General features: G+C 52.5%; 1 protein-coding gene across 2 annotated transcripts; it reads left to right on the top strand.

Annotated features, from left to right (window-relative positions):
* Window positions 1–5,019: 5,019 nt before the first annotated feature.
* SPARC (secreted protein acidic and cysteine rich) lies at window positions 5,020–15,072 on the top strand. 2 transcript variants are annotated; one of them, XM_010175425.1, is made up of 10 exons: window positions 5,020–5,060; window positions 11,298–11,367; window positions 11,575–11,625; window positions 11,794–11,878; window positions 12,209–12,330; window positions 12,556–12,676; window positions 12,843–12,976; window positions 13,147–13,295; window positions 13,973–14,121; window positions 14,516–15,072. In XM_010175425.1, the coding sequence occupies exons 2-10, from the start codon at window positions 11,311–11,313 to the stop codon at window positions 14,542–14,544; spliced, it is 897 nt and encodes a 298-aa protein (XP_010173727.1). In that variant the 5' UTR covers window positions 5,020–5,060; window positions 11,298–11,310; the 3' UTR covers window positions 14,545–15,072. The 2 variants fall into 2 exon arrangements, with proteins under 2 accessions (XP_010173727.1, XP_010173726.1); XM_010175424.1 differs by lacking the exon at window positions 5,020–5,060 and having other exon boundaries at window positions 11,311–11,367; window positions 11,575–11,637; window positions 11,797–11,878.
* Window positions 15,073–18,553: the final 3,481 nt, after the last annotated feature.

Consider the following 18,553-nt stretch of genomic DNA (forward strand, 5'->3'; position numbering starts at 1 on the left):
CTCCCCTGGAAGCTTTAAGGCATCTTCTGCAAGTCATAGGCATGTCTCCAACGCAAAGTGCCAAGCAAAGGAGAAGCCAGGCTGAGACACCAGACTGTAATTCAGCCACTCAACATCCCTGCTTTCAGGATTAATACAGAACAGTCTCCTGCAGCAAGGGAGAAGTCCTTTTAGGAAAGACAACAAGGTCCTTTGGATATTGGAGGTATTGGACTGGGACCAAACTCAGCCAGGCTGGATATGCCCAGACCACACATGGCAGCTTCAAAGCATCCAAAGACCTGTCCCATCTGCTGGTGCCCAGTGTGGCGGCTCCAGGTAGCTCTGTGGAGACTCTGCCACAGGGTGGGGGACTGTGGCCAGAGGGTTTGTATGTACCACCAGCTCTGGGTGTAGCTGGGACAGGCACAGCTGCGTTGTGCAGACCTAGTGCCCATAAGAGGCATCCAGGAGAGTGTAGGGGTAGCCATGGTGTGCAGAGCTCCCTGCTTGCACCATGTCTGAGGAAGGTGATGGATTCTTTTTTCCCCTGCTTCTTTGGGCTCACTTTGGTTGCAGGGAGGACCTTCTCTGAAGCCTCCAGCCCCACAAGTTTCCAAGTGAATGAGATGGTCATTGCAGGGGTAGTTTGAAAGAGGTGGGGGAGAGATCCCTCCCATGGGGCATGGGAATTTCCTTCTACCAGAGACCCCAGGAGACAGCTGTGAGAGCCCATGCACACCATGGAAAGAACAAGCCATCCCACAGCAAGCGTGTCCTGCCTCCTGGCTCCACAGCCTGCTCCCAGGTCATGACTCACTGCAGAGCCATGCACAGCTGGATTTCCACTCCCTGCCCCACAGGCCTCTGGTTTACAGCTGAAAATCTGCAATGACATCCACTGCTTCTTCTTCATCTTCTTCTGGCAGTCAGCACCCCATTTTCCTGCATTGTCCCATTGAACCTGCTCACCTCCAGTCCCTCTGCAGGGCACTGAGGCTCAGGTTCTCCCGATCCAGGTATTGGAAGAGACCTTGGCTGGGTTCAATCTGTTGCATCTGGACCAGGCATCAATCCTACTGCTGAGTGCAAGGAGAGTCCCATCCCACCATGGAGAAGTCCCTGCCCCATATAAGACAAAGAGCCACCCTCGGGCAAGTTCCCAAGGCCATTTGGGTTCATCTTGCCCTGTGCAGATGGTCCTGCCAGTGACCAAACATCTGCTTAGTGCAACTCCAGAGAGCACAACCTTTCTGCCTCAGATCTGCTTCTGAAATGGAAAAAACCAGAAACCCTCCCGCAGGACCTGCTGACACACTCGCAGACAGCAGGAGAGCTGGGACATTCCTGGGATAAGCAGATTCCTGTCTGCTCTGCACTTACTCATCTCACTCCCCTTTTTCTGAGCTGGGTGCTGGGTTCCCACCACAGCAGCCGCTGCCTTTCCCTGCTCTGCTCTGTGCCTGTGAGGAGCTCAGCCTCCAGCCACACACCCAGTGATGAAGACTTAGTAAATGACATTCCCGCAGTGGTTCCAGGGCATCCTGTTTATTTATGTGCACTTTGGGTTCATTGTTTTGCAGGAGCATCCACCAGTGATTAATGCAGAAACATCCTCTCCAGAAAAACTCATGAGAGAATCTCTCCCAGAGCAGAGAGATAGAAAGGCTCCTTAGATTGACAGCTTTGTGAGTAGGAGACAGCAGGATTATTAATCCTTACTTGTATCACTTCCACTAAGCTGCTCACTCGCATTTCTCTCCTTCTCTTGCAGCAGAATTGTTCCCCTCTTGGAGAGCAGTGGGGTTTTCTCAACTGCACCAGCCCAGATCTGCCCAACTGAGCTTAAAATGGGATGAAGAAATTTGGATTTTGAACTGAGGTTAGCTGGAGTTCAAACCTCAGCCCTGCAAACCTCTTGGCTTTGCTGTCAACTGAGCTTCAGCCTCGAGGGGTCTTGTCCTGTTTGCTGTTTCCATCAGAGTTGGTGTGGTCACTTGAGCTGGAAGCGAGTGCCTGGAGCCCTGGGGTGCATCAGCTGTGCCCAAACCACCCTACTGGGACATGGTCGGAGAGCCCGAGTGGGTCCTGCAGGGTCAGCAGCACTGCGAGGGCACCCAGGGCTGATGAGACCCCTTGGGCAATCTCCTGCCCATCCAGTGCCTCAGATGGCACAAGATGACCTTCTAAGCATGTGTGAGGTCCAGTTTTCCTCCTGGTAGCCTGACACCCAAATCTCCTCTTTGACAACCCCACTAAGCCTTTTAAGTGCGGAGAAGAACTTTCAGGACTTCCTTTGCAAGCTCTCAGTCATTTCTGGAGCTTCTTAAAGCTGCTGAGATTAAAGAGTCACCCAGTTCCTCCATGCTCTTGTTTCCCTCTCTGTGCGATTCCCCTCCGTCCCACTGCTGACACCACACACCCAGGCCTGGCAGCGTGCCCCTCACGAGATGCAGGACCTGACTGTCCCCAGCATGTGCACAGAGGACCATGAGGACCCCTCACTCCCACCCACCTGGGGCTCACCAGCATGAGCTCAAGGGCCACTTCCAGATGTGACTGCATCATTGCAGCAGGCTGCTTTTTGCTTTCACGCAAAGCCAGGGTTTAAGCCGCCACGTATATAAAGAAATCCCTCTTATAATTATTGTCCTGGCACTGTCATTTGTCTAAGCCCTTAGAAAAGGGCTTAGCTTCAGGCTACAGTGAAGACCACTAAGCAATTGCCACGTTGTCAGTGAGAGAAGACGTGGTTTCTTTTCTCTTCTTTTTTTTTTTTCCCTCCCTAAAATTTTTTCCAGATGTCTTTTTTTTTTCCCTCAGGAGAAGTACCAGCAGCTGTGCAACTTCAATGCGAGCCGTGACTAATCCAGCGCAGAGAGCATTCAACAGGAGCACTCAACTCCTTGAGGTGTGAATCGAGCAAATGAAAATTTAACTCAGGGGACATGTGACCTCCAGAGCCAAAGTGGACCTGCAAGTGGCACTGAGCTGCACATGGGAGCTGTGAACACTTGTGGTGGGAGAAGATGCTCCAAATGCCACAGGTGTTAGAAGGATCCATGGGGTCTTAGACACCATCACAAAGCTGGCCTCCACATGGACCCAAGAGGTTCGAGTGAAGTATTTATGGATGTCTTCATGAGTGATATCAACATCCACATATCAGCACCCAGGGGTGGCTTTTGAGTGGTGTGTAGCCAAGTAATGAGTGAAGAAGACTTTGTTCTCTTGTTCTTTGCTGCCAGCATCCCGAGCTGCCTGATCACAGAGGCTGATCATCTCACTGGGCAGTAATGATGGTTTCTCATGGCCCCCTCCCCTATTTGCCCCCTCCCCTTTCCCTTTCTGTTTTATTTTTTGTTTCTTGTTGGCCATATGGATGTTTAGTCTTACATCTGCTTCTTTCACATGCAGCAGAAGTGCCACGAGGCCGGATGAGGAGTGGGCTGATAAAGAATCACAAATCATGAAGAGCAGGGAGCCAGCACAGCCTGGCAGGTTGTGACAGGCCAGTTCCTATGTTGACATCTAAATCCTCGGCAACATCAGTGAGAAGAGTTAAGCACCCAGATCAGTGTCTCAGTTCCTCTCAAAGATAATGTGTAATCATGAGGAGGGAACCCAAACCCCAGGCAGCCAAGACAAAACATGATGTTGCATTTTGTTATGGTCTTGGGTGTCCTTCACTCAGCATCTGCAATCAGAGTGCTGGTGCCCAGATGACTTGTCCTCAGTCCTGCTGGCTACAAGCCACCATCTTTCCAGCAGCCCCTGGAGAGCAACCTTGTGTTGCCCTGGACAGGGTGGTTGGTGCCACAGGTGGATCACAAGCTGCAAAGAGCTGGACTATCTACAGGGCTCAGGACAGCCCTGTGTGTCATGGAGACACTCTTCAGGGACACCCAAATTCAAGCAATATGACAGCCTCTTTGTTGGTTTTACTTTGAGATGCAGTGCCATGGCCATGCTGGTGCATAAAGGGGTGCTGTCTGCTTCTGCCAGAGGAACAGATGAACCTTAAATCCTTGCAGTTATGGTGGGATGGAAGGAGAGAGGAGCTAAGTTTTCACCCTGAGCATAGAGAGGAACACCTGGGAAAAGTGAACTCCAAACAGCTTTGCCTGTCTGGCTGCCTCTGGCTGGGCAGCTGCTCCAGCTGAGTTATGATCTGTAAGGTCAAAAGACTTAGTGATGTCTGAAGGAACCATTGGATTCAACTGACCGGCAATTTTGTCCATGGGTTCTGCTCAATTGGTCCAGATCTGCTGGACAATAACCACAGCAGAGAGACCAGTCTGCTGAGGGTCACATCTACCAGCCCAGCATTTCTCTGCTTACTTGGAACATATTTCAGACATGTCCTAACTCTCCATATTCTCTGGATCATTCTTTTCTCTCCCTCCCCACAAGGCAGTCCCAGATGGTAGCAGTGTTAGGAGAGAGGATGGAGGTGTGAGGACTCTCTTGCCTTCCTCTGTATCCCCCTGAGGATGGGAAATACCAGCTCAGGGACTGAACTACCCTGTTGTGAAATGAGAGCATTTAATATTAACATTAATATTAACATTAACATTAAAACATTAACATTAACATAACCATTAAATGCAGTAGGCCAAGGTGCTAGAAGATGCACAAACCAAGCAGAGAGGTGCTGTTCCTCCTTGCTCCCCCATGCTGTCAGTCTGAGAGAGCCAGAGAGCTGACAAATTCATCGCAACAGTGCCAGCAGCTGCTGTGACAATGACTGTGCTGGGAAGGTCGCACTGGGAGCTGATCTGTCCCTGCGAGATACGAGAGACCCCCTTGATCTCCAGCCCTGCTTGATTTCTCTGGTCTAACCCTTTGGCCCCAGTCTGTGCCTCAGCTCGTGTCTTTCGGGCGGGTGGGACTGCCCACTGGGGAGAGAGGGAGAGGAAGAGACTGATTTGGAAAGATATCGAGGAGGAGGAGGAGGAGGAGAGGCAGCAGGAAACCCAGCCCACCCTTTGGCTTCCTCCTGCCTCCTTCTAAAACCTGCAGATTCCTCCAGCCTGTCCAAGCGCCTGAAGTTTTCTCAGCCCTGCTGCCGGGACTGCGAGGTATGGCCCGAGCCCTTCGTGTTTGCCTTTGCTCTGCTCTTTCTCCTGGCATGGGGGTCCCCATAGCTCTATCTGTGGGGGTCCCTGGCCTGGGAGCTGCTCTCCCAACCCATGGGGTGCATCCAGTGCTCAGCAATGCATCACTTGGGGTCCCACAGCATCCACCTTCCTATCCTGAGTGATGCATTTAGAGACCTCTCCTGACTTCTCTTTCTGCTTTTTGCAGCATCTCCGCTCCTAAACTGAGTCTGTCACTGTATTTCACCGCCCGATTTACCGATTACCAGCTTTAACACTTTGGTGACATCTGACTGTAAAGGTTTAACCTGCCCTAATTTTTCTCTCTCCTCCCTTTTCCCCCTCTGGGTTTTTAGTTTTGGGGTATTTCCTTAGGGGAGATGTGTGAGACCAATGTCTGGGCACATCAAACCAACCTGCAGAGCACATCAGACCTAGTTACAAACCAGTCCCCGTTACACCCAGCCTGAGGTGCACTGGCAGGGGATGTTTTACTCACCAGAATATCTAGAGGAAGAACAAAAGAGCCGTTGACTTCATCTCAGCTGCTTTTTTTTTTTCAGTGCAGCCGCTCTTATTTCTCCTAAAAAAAAAAGAAAAGACACTCGGCTTTTTGTTCCAAGCAAACTTTGAAACCATTTCAAGTCCCGCTGCCTTGGTTTGCTGAACTCCAGCTGATAACTGTTAGAGAGATGGAGGTTGCAGGAGAGGAGGAACAAAGCTCCTCGGGTTCCTTTTTAGTTTTAAGAACTTGGGTTCAGTCAGGCACAATTTTAGGTCCACGCAGAATTACTGAGGACTTGTTTCCTTTAAAGGCAGCCGCTGTCCTTTCCGTCCTGGTGACATGCGTGGCATCTAACATGGTTCTTTGTGTCCCTCCTCTAAGAAAGCTCCACTCATTGCATCCAGTCAAGAAAAGGAAACTTAAGGGGTTGGGGGCTGAATTCCCACCCAAACTGGAAGGCAATAGTTTCAAATTGGAGTGAAATCAGGAGCACCGGGAAGGTCACCAGTGCTTCCAGCACTCGGTTACTACCAACTTGAAACAGCCCAAAAACTCAGCAACCCTCCAAAAGGACAGGAGTAAATCGCAGCCGTTCGTTAGGGTCGATCAGGAGAGTTTTAAGTGGAAATAAAAGGCTGTCGCGTTCTGCGCAGCGGTTAAAGCCAAGCCATTGTCTGCCACATAGGCAGGAGCAGGGATGCGGGCGGTGTTGGGAGGGGGAAGAGGAGAAATAAACTTTTCAAACTTTTTTTCAAGCCCCTCCTTCCACAACCCTCTGCTCTTCCATGACTCAGCCCCAGAGGAATGTCGGCTCCCATGGAAACCCTTTCTGGGTCCTCTGGTCGGAGGGATGTCGGGGCTGTTATCGCTGGAGCAGCTGTGGCAAGGCAAGCCGAGGGAATGCTTTGAAGATGGTTTGCATTTTTGCAGAATATTTAGGGGATAGTTTCTTCTCTCTCTCTCCTTTGTGGACTTGTGTGAGATCAGTTTGCTGTACCCCCCGCCCCCGAGAGCCAGAGGGACCGCTGGCACCTGGCACAGAAGAAGCCAGGCTGCTTTTGGCACTGCCCCATGTCCAGTCCAAACAAAAGAAAAAGCTCAGGCAGGACAGTAAAATGCTGTATCGCTTCCCCTTCCAACTGAGGTCTGCCAAGAGCTCATCCCTGAACCATTGCTTGCAGCCCAGGTCTTATCCATACCCTTTTCTTGGTACTAATTTAATTGTTTCCCATTATGGGTGCAATTTGCCACCCAGACAGCTATGACAGCTTCAAGCCTGCACACAACTATGGCAGCAGATGGGCTCTTGCCCTGATATCAATAAGCCCTGTAAGATCTGGAGCACTTATAAGTGCAATCAGAGCTGCTTAATCAACCCCCTGCATGGGGAATGGGTTAATTCAGTGCTGTGGTGTAGACATGTCTCTAGTGACTCTTCATGGACAGATGTGGTAGATAGATTTCTTTTTTCCTGTGTTTTACTGGGAGTGTGTAAGGGTGTGCATGAGCTAAAGGGAATTTCACTTCCATCTAAATGTAGCTTGGTTTTCTGAGCCTGCACACTGCGTGCAAAGGGACTGTGAAGGCGGCAGGAGCCAGGCTGGCTTCTCCCAAACCCTCTGCTCCTGTCCTGCTCCCCTGGGACCCAGGGCAGCTGCAGCACAGCTGGGACACGCAGGGACCTGTTCAGCAGAGAGCTTTATGGGGACTCAGGAAAACAACGCTGGCTTCAAACCAAATTTTTAACCCAGGAGTGGCCAACTGAGTAAAGCTCAGAGGGTCTCGCTTGCATGGCCAGGTCAGGGCCAGACATTGGGGTCACAGTCCTCGTACTGCACCTCTATGGTGGCCGCACTTGGTCACCCATCTGCATCTTGAAAACTGTGGCCCATGGTTGGGTGTGGTTTGTAGGCAGAAGTTTTTCCAGGCCAGTCCTTTCTTTACATTCAGTCTGAGGTGCTGGGACATGTCAGACCCTGCAGAGCCTTGGAAGAGCAATGAGCAAACAGAGGGTGGGTGCAGCAGACCCTGCCTCTGAGGCTGGCTGGCTCCCAGCTGCCTCCCACAGGGCCAGGCTGGGGGGCAGGTGGGGAGATGAGATGTGGAAGGGTTTTTGCCCAAGGATTACCCACCCAAACCCTCCCAACATGGTTAGCTAGAGGTGTAGGCAGCTGGGGTTATCCCAGTGGCCTCAGGGAGGAGCCCTCAAAGTGGCCAGGCAAAGACTCCTCCCCACGCTAACGTGGCATCCCAAAGGGCTTATGTAACCCTGGCCAGGGCCAGCACCACATGGGCCATGCTCTACCATACATGGAGCTTCCTCTGGAGCCTGCACCCACCTGGCCCTTGTCCTCCTCCAGAGATAACAGGGACCAAAAAGACCTCAGGGGCACAAACTCTCCTTTGTGCATCACTGTGGAGTGTTTTCCCCAGTAGAAGAAACTTATGGTGCTACAGGATTGAGGGGAAGGAGGTAAAGAGTTTGCCACAGTAGCCTGCTTTGAATTTATGGAGGTGCTGAGGGTCAGTCTCAGAGCTCTCTCCACCCCATGGCTCTCCTGTTAGCAGCACGGCTGTAAAACACCCCGAGCAGCCTGCACTGCAAGACAACCAGGGCCACACCAGAAAGGGAGCCCACGAGGCTGTGTTTACACAGCGACTGGGAATTGACTTAGGACACAAGTGGGGTCAAGCATTAGGAAGGCAGGGCAGGCCATGAGGCCTGCAGCCCATGGGTGCCAGGTGCTCTCCTCCATCCCCAGCAGCCAGGAGGTCAGGCTGCGGAGGGGATGGTGACCATGGAGGCTTCTCTAATTTTATATTCAGCAGCCCTCTCTATGCCCAGGATGTGCTGGTTTCCAGTATGTCTTGCAAAGTGCTGTTGATTCCTTTACGATACAGAAGGGTATGAGTCCCTGCTTGCTAAAATCTCTTTCCCAGCTGTTTTCCTCTGTCCAAAATCACCTCCTGCTGCACCCCATTGCTCTGCCCCTCACACTGCCCTCTGCCCTCCATGGGGCTCTCACAGAGCAGTACCAGGCATTCCCAGTGCAGGACCACTGGCAGGGATCCCCCCGAGCCCCTCTGGCTGGGGGATGGATGCTGAGCTCATGGTATGGTCCAACTACCAGCTCCAGAGCATCTTCTTGGACAGCAGGACCGTGGTAGGTCCACAGGGAGGGAGACTTGCACCAGTGACTTGCACCATGGGCCAGGCTCTTCTGCTGGAGCAGCTCTGCGTGCAGGGCTCCTGAGCTGTTATTTCAGGGCTTTTGGCCACCAGGCATTTAGAAAAGACCATGGCTTTGCAAAACAGCCAGGGGCTCACAGATGCTGCAATGTCCTCTGTGCACAGGCTCTGCCTCCAGGAGGATGTTGTTTTTCAAATAAACTTGTTTTCCCATCTCCGGCGTGAGACAGCTCTGCAGAGCTTGTTTGCTCAGACTCTTTCGAGCTCCTTCTTCCTCCAAACACAACACTGGCAGCTCTGACTGTCTGCTGGCTCCTAGCAAGCATGTAATTCCCTGACCCCAGCTTGCTGCATGCCCAGACTTTCAAATTCAGGGTTTTTGGGGGCTTGGGGAAATAATCTAAGAGGGCCTTGGTCTGGGGTTGGTTTCTTCTTAATGCCATCTTCCACATGTACACCCAGTGCCCTCTGCTCCGGGCTGGGCACTGCTGTGTTTCTGCCCAACGAGCATCACTGAACCTCAGAGCATCTTCCAAAGCAAACAAGCCCCTTGGGAGAAGCCCAAAAGGAGCCTTTACAAGCCAGAGGATAGCAGAAAGGGAGAAGATGGCCAGATTCACCAGTACTTTTCCACCTCCCCCCCTCCAACCCACCCCTCCAGAAGTGAAGAACCAGTGATCTCTCCTGGCAGATGCTGGCAGAGCTCAGCAGCCTCCAGAGCAAATAAAGGCGAGGGGAAGGGACAGCGTGTACCGAGCGGGAGAGGAGGGAGCTGCTCAGCTGCAGCCTCACCAGAGCAAAGGGGGTCAGCCCCTTCCACCCGCAGCCCCTCTGCCCACAGATCCTCCATCCCACCCCACAGCCATCCCCACCACCCCATGCTCCCAGCCCTCCGGCGTCCCTGGGAAGCTGCCCCCCATGCCCTGACACTTATTTTGCACAGGCACCCAGCCAGGGTGAGGCTTTGAGATTGGAAGGGAGGGTTTCAGCCTCTGCGTGGCCAAAGGTTGGACATGAGGAAGCACAGCCTGGCCCAGCTGCTGCCCCAGCAGCACAGTGTTGGCACAGTTTTCATAGAATCATAGAATCATGGCATGGTCTGGGTTGGAAGGGACCTTAAAGATCATCCAGTTCCAACCCCCCCTGCCATCAGCAGGGACACCTTCCACTAGACCAGGTTGCTCAAAGCCTCATCCAACCTGGCCTTGAACACTTCCAGGGAGGAGCATCCACAGCTTCTCTGGGCAACCTGGGACAGTGTCTGACCACCCTCACAGGAAAGAATTTCTTCCTAATGTCTAATCTAAACCTACCCTCTTCCAGCTTGAAGCCATTAATTTATACCCAGAGAGATGCTGTGCATGGGGAAGATGTGTGGGCAAATTAGATATCCATCCATGCTCACTGGGAGAGAAGAAGACACCGTGTCCATCACTGTCCCAGGGAGCCAGTGGGCTGCAATGCCCCGGCCATGCAGGTGGAGTGAGCGGAAGGGAATCAGCGGAAGCCTTGGCAGGGGGACAAGTCCCCTGGCTGGCAGCAGACAAACGGGGGGTGTTTTGCTCTCCTGGCAGGCGGAAGGGAGCGGGCAGCCCTCGCTGTCACGAGCGGGATGCCACCAGCATATTAAGCAGCCAGCTGAGCTCCTCTCTGCCCTCACACAGAGGGGCTCAAACCTGCCAAACAGGAACTGGGGGGGACAAGGACAGGGCGATTTCACCAGCTGCGCTCTCCTGGCTCACATCGTGGCCGGTGTTAGCTGGGCTGCCTGGCTCACTCATCCTACAGAGTCCCTGCAACAGCCCAAAATGGAGAGGGTCCAAAGGGCTCATCCTCCTGGAGTTCATCTCCTGGCAGGACACAACCCCAAAGTGTCCTGGATCCCTCAAAGTTTAAGGACTTTCAGGTTGGAGCTGAATAAGAAAAAACCTATAGCAAAGAGCTCAACATTTGAGGGTGCTGGGGATGTGGGACTTGTCCCTGATATACCCCTAGAAATGTCTGTGTCCATGTGGGAAAGGGTTTTCTACAGGATTTAATTCTCAAGTGCCCCATCTCACTGTCTTTCTTTTCTCTCTTTCCTTCCTCCACTTTCATTTTTCATCTGATTACCAACTAGAATGGTAGAGAGTTTCATTGCTTGTAGCTGGGGCTCATATCAGGGGTTTTTAACATGAGAAATGGGATTTTAGGTCTAACAAACTTCTGTGAAGGAAAGAGGAGCTGCTATTTTGACTGCAATTTTTCGAAAGGCATCCACGAAAGCAACAGAAATCTAAACCCCATCCCATTTTAAAAGAATTTGTCTTGGAAAATCAAAAGAATTTGTCTTGGAAACATGATTTGGCTTAAGGTTTTGGCTAGAGAAACCAGCATGTGGGGCTGTAATATTGAACAGACAAGGCAGGAAACGAAGAAAATGCCCTTTTCTCGGTGTCTGAGTGCCAGCCATGAGCTCAGCCCGGAGCCGAGCGGCACGCAGTTGCCTCCTTCCTCATCCCTCCTTTTCCTCTCCTTTATTCAGGGCTTGCTGAAAGATGAGGGCCTGGATTTTTTTCCTTCTCTGCCTGGCAGGCAAAGCCCTGGCAGCTCCGGTAAGTACAGGAGACAACAGAACCTCTCTGCTGTTGGGGTTGTCCATCTGATGGGGATTTTTTAATATAATGAATAAACCCCTGAGAGATGGGGGGCAGTGGGGGAACAGGAAACCTGAGGGTAGCCCTGTTGCCCTGCCCTGGTGGGTCACCTCCCTTGGGACTGTTTTCCCCATGGACCCAGCTCATGGTCCTTTTCCCCTGCAGCAGGAGGCTCTGCCTGATGAGACAGAGGTCATCGAAGACCCCACCACAGAGGTAGGTGACTCTGCTCCTCCTTGTCACACATCCCTTGCAGCACCCACTGTCCTGGGAAGAGCATCTCCAAAGCTCGAGAGAGCAGGGGCAATGGGGGGAGGGGGGGAGGTCAGGAATGGGGTTCAGGTCTTTTTGCACCTCTACTAGACACACCGACCTTTTTTGCAGGAGCCGGTGGGGGCCAACCCCGTCCAGGTGGAGGTGGGAGAGTTTGAGGAACCCACAGAAGATGTAGAGGAGATTGTTGCAGAGAGTAAGTCACTTCTCCCCTGCCCTCCAGCAGGCAGAGACACCATCCCTTCCCTGGGGTGGGGAAACTTTAGCCACCCCAATGAGGGATTTCCTTGGGAAGGGTTGTAGCACAAGGATAATGCCAACCTAGATGCACACTAAAAAGCAAGAGGTACATAACCCAAGTGCTAACGTGGGCTTCTGGAGACCTTTATATCTTCCCAGTGCAGGGCAAGGTGCTTGAGGCTGTCCCTGGTGAAGTCTTTGTCTTCCCTCTGTGCTGAGATGCTCGGGCAGCTCGTGGGAGGTGAGGATGGGGCAGGCTCTGACTTTGCTCCCTGTCCTCTCCCAGACCCCTGCCAGAACCACCACTGCAAGCACGGCAAGGTGTGCGAGGTGGATGACAACAACTCACCCATGTGTGTGTGCCAAGATCCCTCCAGCTGCCCAGCCACCGCCGGTGTCTTCGAGAAGGTGAGGACAGAAGCTGCTTGATGGACCAGAGTAGGGAGGGACCTCACATGGGACATTGCCAGGGATGGTGGAGGAGACAGTCAGGGTCAGAGTGGCAGGTCACCAAGAAGCTATTATCCACTCCAGAAAACAAGTTAAACATCTTGTTTGGAGGCTCTCCCTGCCGACCCCACTGCAGGGCTGGGCTTCACTGTCCCTCACGCAGCATCTCCTCGTCCTGTGCAGGTCTGCGGCACTGACAACAAGACCTATGACTCCTCCTGCCATTTCTTTGCCACCAAGTGCACCTTGGAGGGAACCAAGAAGGGACACAAGCTGCACCTGGACTACATTGGGCCTTGCAAATGTAAGTGCAGCTGTTCCCTTAGACAAGGGGACCCCTAACCTGAGCAGAAGCCCCCTTGCCCATGGGCTGAGGGAGAGCAAAGGTCCAGGCAGATGCAGGGGTGAGGTGGGAGGGTGTTGGGGCTGCATGTCCAGGAGCTGTGCTGACCACCATGTGTGGCTTCCAGTCATTCCTGCCTGCCTGGACACAGAGCTGACCGAGTTCCCCCTGCGCATGCGGGACTGGCTCAAGAACGTGCTGATCACCCTGTACGAGCGCGATGAGGACAACAACCTGCTGACCGAGAAGCAGAAGCTCAAGGTGAGGGGTTGGGGAGGGAACCTGGGAGTTCACCTTGCCAACGGAGCCCAGCACATATGGGAAGCCCATCCAGAATGACCTGTGGGCATCCCACATAAAGCCTTTCCAGGGGTCAACCCTTGCACCCCATTCCTGGGCTGACAAGGTCTCCTTGGCCTCTCCTATGACAGGTGAAGAAGATCCACGAGAACGAGAAGCGCCTGGAGGCTGGTGACCACACCGTGGAGCTGCTGGCCCGTGACTTTGAGAAGAACTACAACATGTACATCTTCCCTGTGCACTGGCAGTTTGGGCAGCTGGACCAGCACCCCATCGACGGGTGAGTGTCTGCAGAGCAGGACAGAGACCCCTTCCTGCACGAAGACAGGGTGATTTGGTGGCAGAAGGTGTCAACCTGGAGATGTGACACAAGGGGGTGGCTGGTGGCAGAAGCACAGGTGAACCCCTGTGGAGGGACAACCCCTGCACACATCTGGCAGGGGCTGGGGCAAACCATGCTGGGGTTGAGGCAGTTTTACTTTCTGCAAACAGCAAATCTGCAGAAAGAGGGGCCTCCTCCAGCCCCAGCTGCTCCCACCTCCCTTGTGTTGAGTTTGTGTCTTCTCAGATTTATTGTCGCATGATAGTTCCCTAAAATATCTTAGTCCAAAGGCCTCAGGGTAACTTCAGCAGCTGAAATAGCAGCTGCTGGCTTAGCTGTGAGCTGGAGATGGGCGTGAGAGCAATCACATAGACACATGGGGTGGGGACAGCCAGGGGGGACCCCCAGCTGCTGGCTATTTTGTGACTAGCACAGGCAGCTGCAAAAGCAGACACCAGTCCTTGACCTTCGTGACACTCAGTGGAAGATGCTGGGAGGGCACTGGGACAGCAGTCAAACCAGATGGAGAGCTAGGCCAGCATCTTGCCCTGCGCCGGCCCCTGCACCCAGCAGAACATCTCCCCTCCCACAGAAGGGTGGTGGGCAGCGCGTTAACCATGTGGTCACCTCGGCAGGTACCTGTCCCACACTGAGCTGGCCCCACTCCGTGCCCCTCTCATCCCCATGGAGCACTGCACCACCCGCTTCTTCGAGGCTTGCGACCTGGACAACGACAAGTACATCGCCCTGGAGGAGTGGGCCAGCTGCTTTGGCATTAAGGAGCGTAAGTACTGAGTGGGGAAGGAATGGGGGTGGAGGGGACACCAAAAAGCACCCCCAAAGCCCCCACTCAGGCTGAAACAGTGCATTTGGGGTCCAGGCTGCCCAGAGAGGTTGTGGAGTCTCCTTCTCTGGAGATATTCAAAACCCACCTAGATGCCATCCTGTGCAACATGCTTGAGATGTACCTGCTTTGACAAGGGGGTTGGACTAGATGATCTCCAGAGGTCCCTTCCAACCCCCACCATTCTGTGATTCTGTGATTACAGCCAGTCCTGGGGAAGGAAAAGCAGGGGAGAGTAGGGAGGGAGGATCACAGGAGCAGTGGGAGCCTGGGAGCATCTGGGTCTGGGACAGCATCCGCCTCCTAACCTCGTCTCTCTCTTTTCCTTCCACAGAGGACATAGACAAGGATCTTGTGATCTAAACCCCCAGCTTCCTTCTCTGCTGCCAACTTTGTCTTGTTTCAACCTTCCCACTTCCTTCAGTTTTTAAACGGCTTTTGTTTTGTTTTTTTTTTCCCTGGGAACAAGGTGCTAATATAGATCTAAATATAAGTAGTAACGGTGCTAAGAGAAATAACAGTCCTCCTTCATAGCCTCATCTATTACCACTAGATTACTCACTCGGCTGTTTCCACAAGCTCTTACCAGCCCTTTCTCTCTGACATGTCTTTACCATTGACTGACCCTGTTCCTGGCCTAAATATCCGCTCCATCTTGGTATCCGCTCTCGGATGGACTTCTCTTAACTTCTTACTAACAGCAGGTTCTTGGACACGTCAGCGTAGATGCAAAGACCTCTCAGCTGATCCACCACCCCCAGTTACAGATCGCCAGCGAGGGAAGGCAGAGCCAGAGGATGTAGGAGGATTGGGCTTTTTGAGCAGAGCAGCTGTTGGTGACATTGTGGTCACCCAGCTTATGGTAGGGGGGATGAAGAGGGGTGAGAAAGACATAGAGTGGCAGGATTTCAGGTTTTGTTTTCCCCTTTTTTGTTTTCCCCTTTTCCAGGGCTTGAATTTAACAACCATTGAGCACAAAAAAAAAAGGGGGGGGGGGGGGCTAATCAAAGAAATGAATAGGAAAGCACACAAAAGTTAAAACAGATAAAATGAATACATCCCATCCTGTAAAATCCCCTCAAAAAATAAAGGTTTGAAAGTGCGACGTGCTTTACCATTACTCAGTGACCGTACTGCTGTCGTGTTTTCTGTGCTGCGAAGGGAGATGGGGCGCGATCGCCTGTTCCCCGGGAGCGCGTGGGGCTGACCTTACTGTTGCAATTCTGCTGGAGCAGAGATAAAGCTCTTGGCTCTCCCCAAATCACCGTGCCCTTGATGAGCACCTCCAACCTCTGCCTTGGTTGTGCTGAAATTCCAGCCCTGATCTCCCAGGGAAGCTGTGTCAGGTTCAGAAGGGACATTTCTGCTGGGAAAGAAGCCACACGCTCGAGGGAAAGGCTGTGATATTTTTTTTCCTGTTGTGGATTTTGGGGTTTAAGAGATGGGTGGGAGGGAAGAGAGAAGGTATTTGGATTTTACTTTATGGAGAGAGTCCTGACAGGAGCGAAGGGATGGTTAAGTCTCACAGGCTGAGAACTCTTTTTTTTTTTTTACCTCTGAACGTTCCCTGTGCCTTTTATTATTAAACTTCTGCCACAGTGTGAGCAACCTAATGAGTCTCTGTAATAAAAAAATACTGATTTGAAACACTGATAATAAATGAGCTTGCAGTGTTCCTCTGTTTGATCCCATCCCCATGAGGGTGGTTGCATATGCATCACCAACTCCACACAAGCATTCAGGGTGTCACACAAACACCCCAGCACCAGGGAAAGGTCTGGGCCAGAGTGAGCTGAGGTGTTTCTGTCAGGCACAACCTGTCACCTCACTGTAAAGGGGCTGGTTGGGGGACACCAGGTGGGTGATGCATGGGCAGGTGTAGCTGGAGAGATGAAGGCAGAGAGGGTCACTGCAGCAGCCAGCACAGACACTCCCATGGCTCTAAGGCCCTTGCTTTCATGAGCAATAAAATCCTTGGGAAAGGCCAAAAGGCACAACAGTAAAAAATAAACATTGCCATTTGCCTGAGCTAAAAATATCCATGCTGCAAGAGCTCAGGTTAAGCTGTGGTCCCCCTGTCACCAGCCCCTTGTTGATGTGCTGGGCTCCAGACACAGCTCTGGGGCAGCTCCTGCGCAGGTGGCTCCCACTGCAGAGCCCTGGGCACGTCCCATGGGGACCGTCACTTTGCAGGTGCTTTGCCAAACTGAGCACAGCGGGAGAGCCGTTGTCCTGAGGACTAAGTGAAGGTTTTTCACCCCTGCCTTGAACCTCAGGGCTCATTCCACCTGGCCATGCTGCTTCCTGGAGCTGTTAGCCAGAGAGGGGTTTCTCAATGGAGAGACAGCGAATGCTTCCCCACCTCGGGGGCTGCCACTGGGATGTGGCAGGCTTGGCAAAGTGAGGGACACAGCGAGGGACACTGCTACCCATGACTCGCACCTGCAAGACCCAGCTGGCAGCAGCAGCCGTCAGCTGCCAAACAACCTCCCTGCCAGGAGAGCTGGTGCAAGAGGGTTTAGGCAGGGGGGAGAAGAGGAAGACAGGTGAGGACTGGAGGAGATCAGCCACCCTGTGAGAACCTGCTTGCCAGTCGCTCCCTCTCAGCCAGAAACTCCGCTCGTGCTCCTCCGCCAAGACACAGCCGTGTTCCTCCAGCTCCAGCCCTCCTGGCCAGCACTGCCAGACAGACTGAGGCAGCTTTGCTCCCATCCGAGGGAAGGCTTTTCAGCCCTCTTCTCCTCTGCCTTCCCCTCTTGGGCAGGAATTGGCTCTGAATCCCAGCAAGGTCAGGAAAGTCAGCAGGCTCCATCAGGAGAGCTGGTTATCACAGCTCAGGAAGGCAAAGGGATTCATCTCTAAGGCCATGTCCCATCCCAGGGGACCATACTCATGTTCCATCCCAGGTGAAGATATTCATGTCTCATCCCAGGGGTCCATCCTCATGTCCCATCCCAGGGGATGATATTCAAGTCCCAACAATCTGGCAGAGCCCAGAGGACCCAACTCAGGGCTATTAGAAGTGCAGCTGTCCTGGCTTTAACTGAACATCAAAGCCAGCTCAGGAGGTTGCAGCTGGGCCTCCCTTAACCCTTCAAAGGTCACAGCCTGAAATATCAAATCACTGGAATTTCACTGCCTTGGGGTAAATGCCATACATGGGGTTACATCAGGACTTGAGGAATAAGTTGGCCTTTTTAAACATTCCGACCTAGCCGGTCAGCAAGGGTGGAACAGAACAGCCCTTTCCCTGTTACAGCCGAAACGGAACCTTCCAGTGCCTGCACAGAAGTAAAGAAACTCGCCTGTACTTTCCAAGTGGAAATTCTCCCTGTGGTTAGTGCTGACTGAGGACACAGTCTGCAAACTTGGGAAAAAAAAAAATAAAGGAAATAGAAAAATAACAGAGAGCTCTGGATCTAAAAGCAGCCTGACACAAGCACAATGTGACCCCAGAGCTGCTGTAGAGGTGCTTAATTTTGCTGTTGTTATTCAGGGCAACACCACAGAGCAGTTGGGTGAGCATTGTCCTGCCTGCTTTCAACAGAGAAAAGAGGGGAAAGACAAAGATTTGTGTAGAGATCAGTGCTTTTCTGTCTGTTTTCCTGACCTTTAACTTTTACAAAAGATACAAACTGTGGTATAAATGCTGCATTAAGATTGGTGGCTTAAATATTCAAAATGCAAGTGATGCAAAAAGGTGACAAGCCAGGCTCACTGGGACTACTCCAGTCACATGCCTACTATAGACTGGACTCCAGGCTCAGCATCTGCAAGGTGTAGCTGTACCCAGAGATGCTTCTGCTTCAGCTAATGGTGCTACTGGAAACGCACTGGGTTAAACCCACCCCGATATTTCACATTTCATGCCTTATTAGCTAAAATCAGTTGTGCAAAGGAAGATCAAAGCACATAACTGAGGGCTTTGACCCATGTTCAGCTGGTTCATGGTAGTGGAGGTGACAGAGTCCCTGTTTCCAGTGGGTTTTTTTTGGAGTTATGCTCCCAGCAGTTAGGTATCTCTCCCAGCAGTTAAAGCACACCCAGATTTGCTGCTGATGGGGGAAATCTCACCATGACCTGCTGGGTGTGGCACAGGGTGGGTCCCACTGTGCTTGGTGGGGATGGTGTCAGGACCACCTCCATCCCTCCTGTATTGGGTTTGCATGGCAAGGTTTTGGTAGTGGGGGGGCATAGGGGTGCCTTCTGCGAGAGAAGCTGCCAGAAGCTTCCCCCCATGTCCGACACAGCCAATGCCAGTGGCAGGCTCTATTGAACTGCCTTTTGTCTCAACCCACAAGTTTGGGGTTTATTTTGTTCCATCTTATTTACTCCCCTCCCCATCCTGCTGAGGAGGGGGGTGATAACAGTG

The sequence above is a fragment of the Antrostomus carolinensis genome, unplaced genomic scaffold, assembly GCF_000700745.2.
Source record: "Antrostomus carolinensis isolate BGI_N321 unplaced genomic scaffold, ASM70074v2 scaffold22319, whole genome shotgun sequence".
Taxonomy (NCBI): domain Eukaryota; kingdom Metazoa; phylum Chordata; class Aves; order Caprimulgiformes; family Caprimulgidae; genus Antrostomus; species Antrostomus carolinensis.

Excerpts from the sequence above, each read along its gene's own strand:
- SPARC (XM_010175424.1), top strand. The coding sequence starts at position 11,311 with ATGAGGGCCTGGATTTTTTTCCTTCTCTGCCTGGCAGGCAAAGCCCTG. Across the intron at positions 12,677-12,842 it reads CTACATTGGGCCTTGCAAAT|TCATTCCTGCCTGCCTGGAC; the intron begins GTAAGTGCAGCT and ends TGTGGCTTCCAG. Across the intron at positions 13,296-13,972 it reads GACCAGCACCCCATCGACGG|GTACCTGTCCCACACTGAGC; the intron begins GTGAGTGTCTGC and ends TCACCTCGGCAG.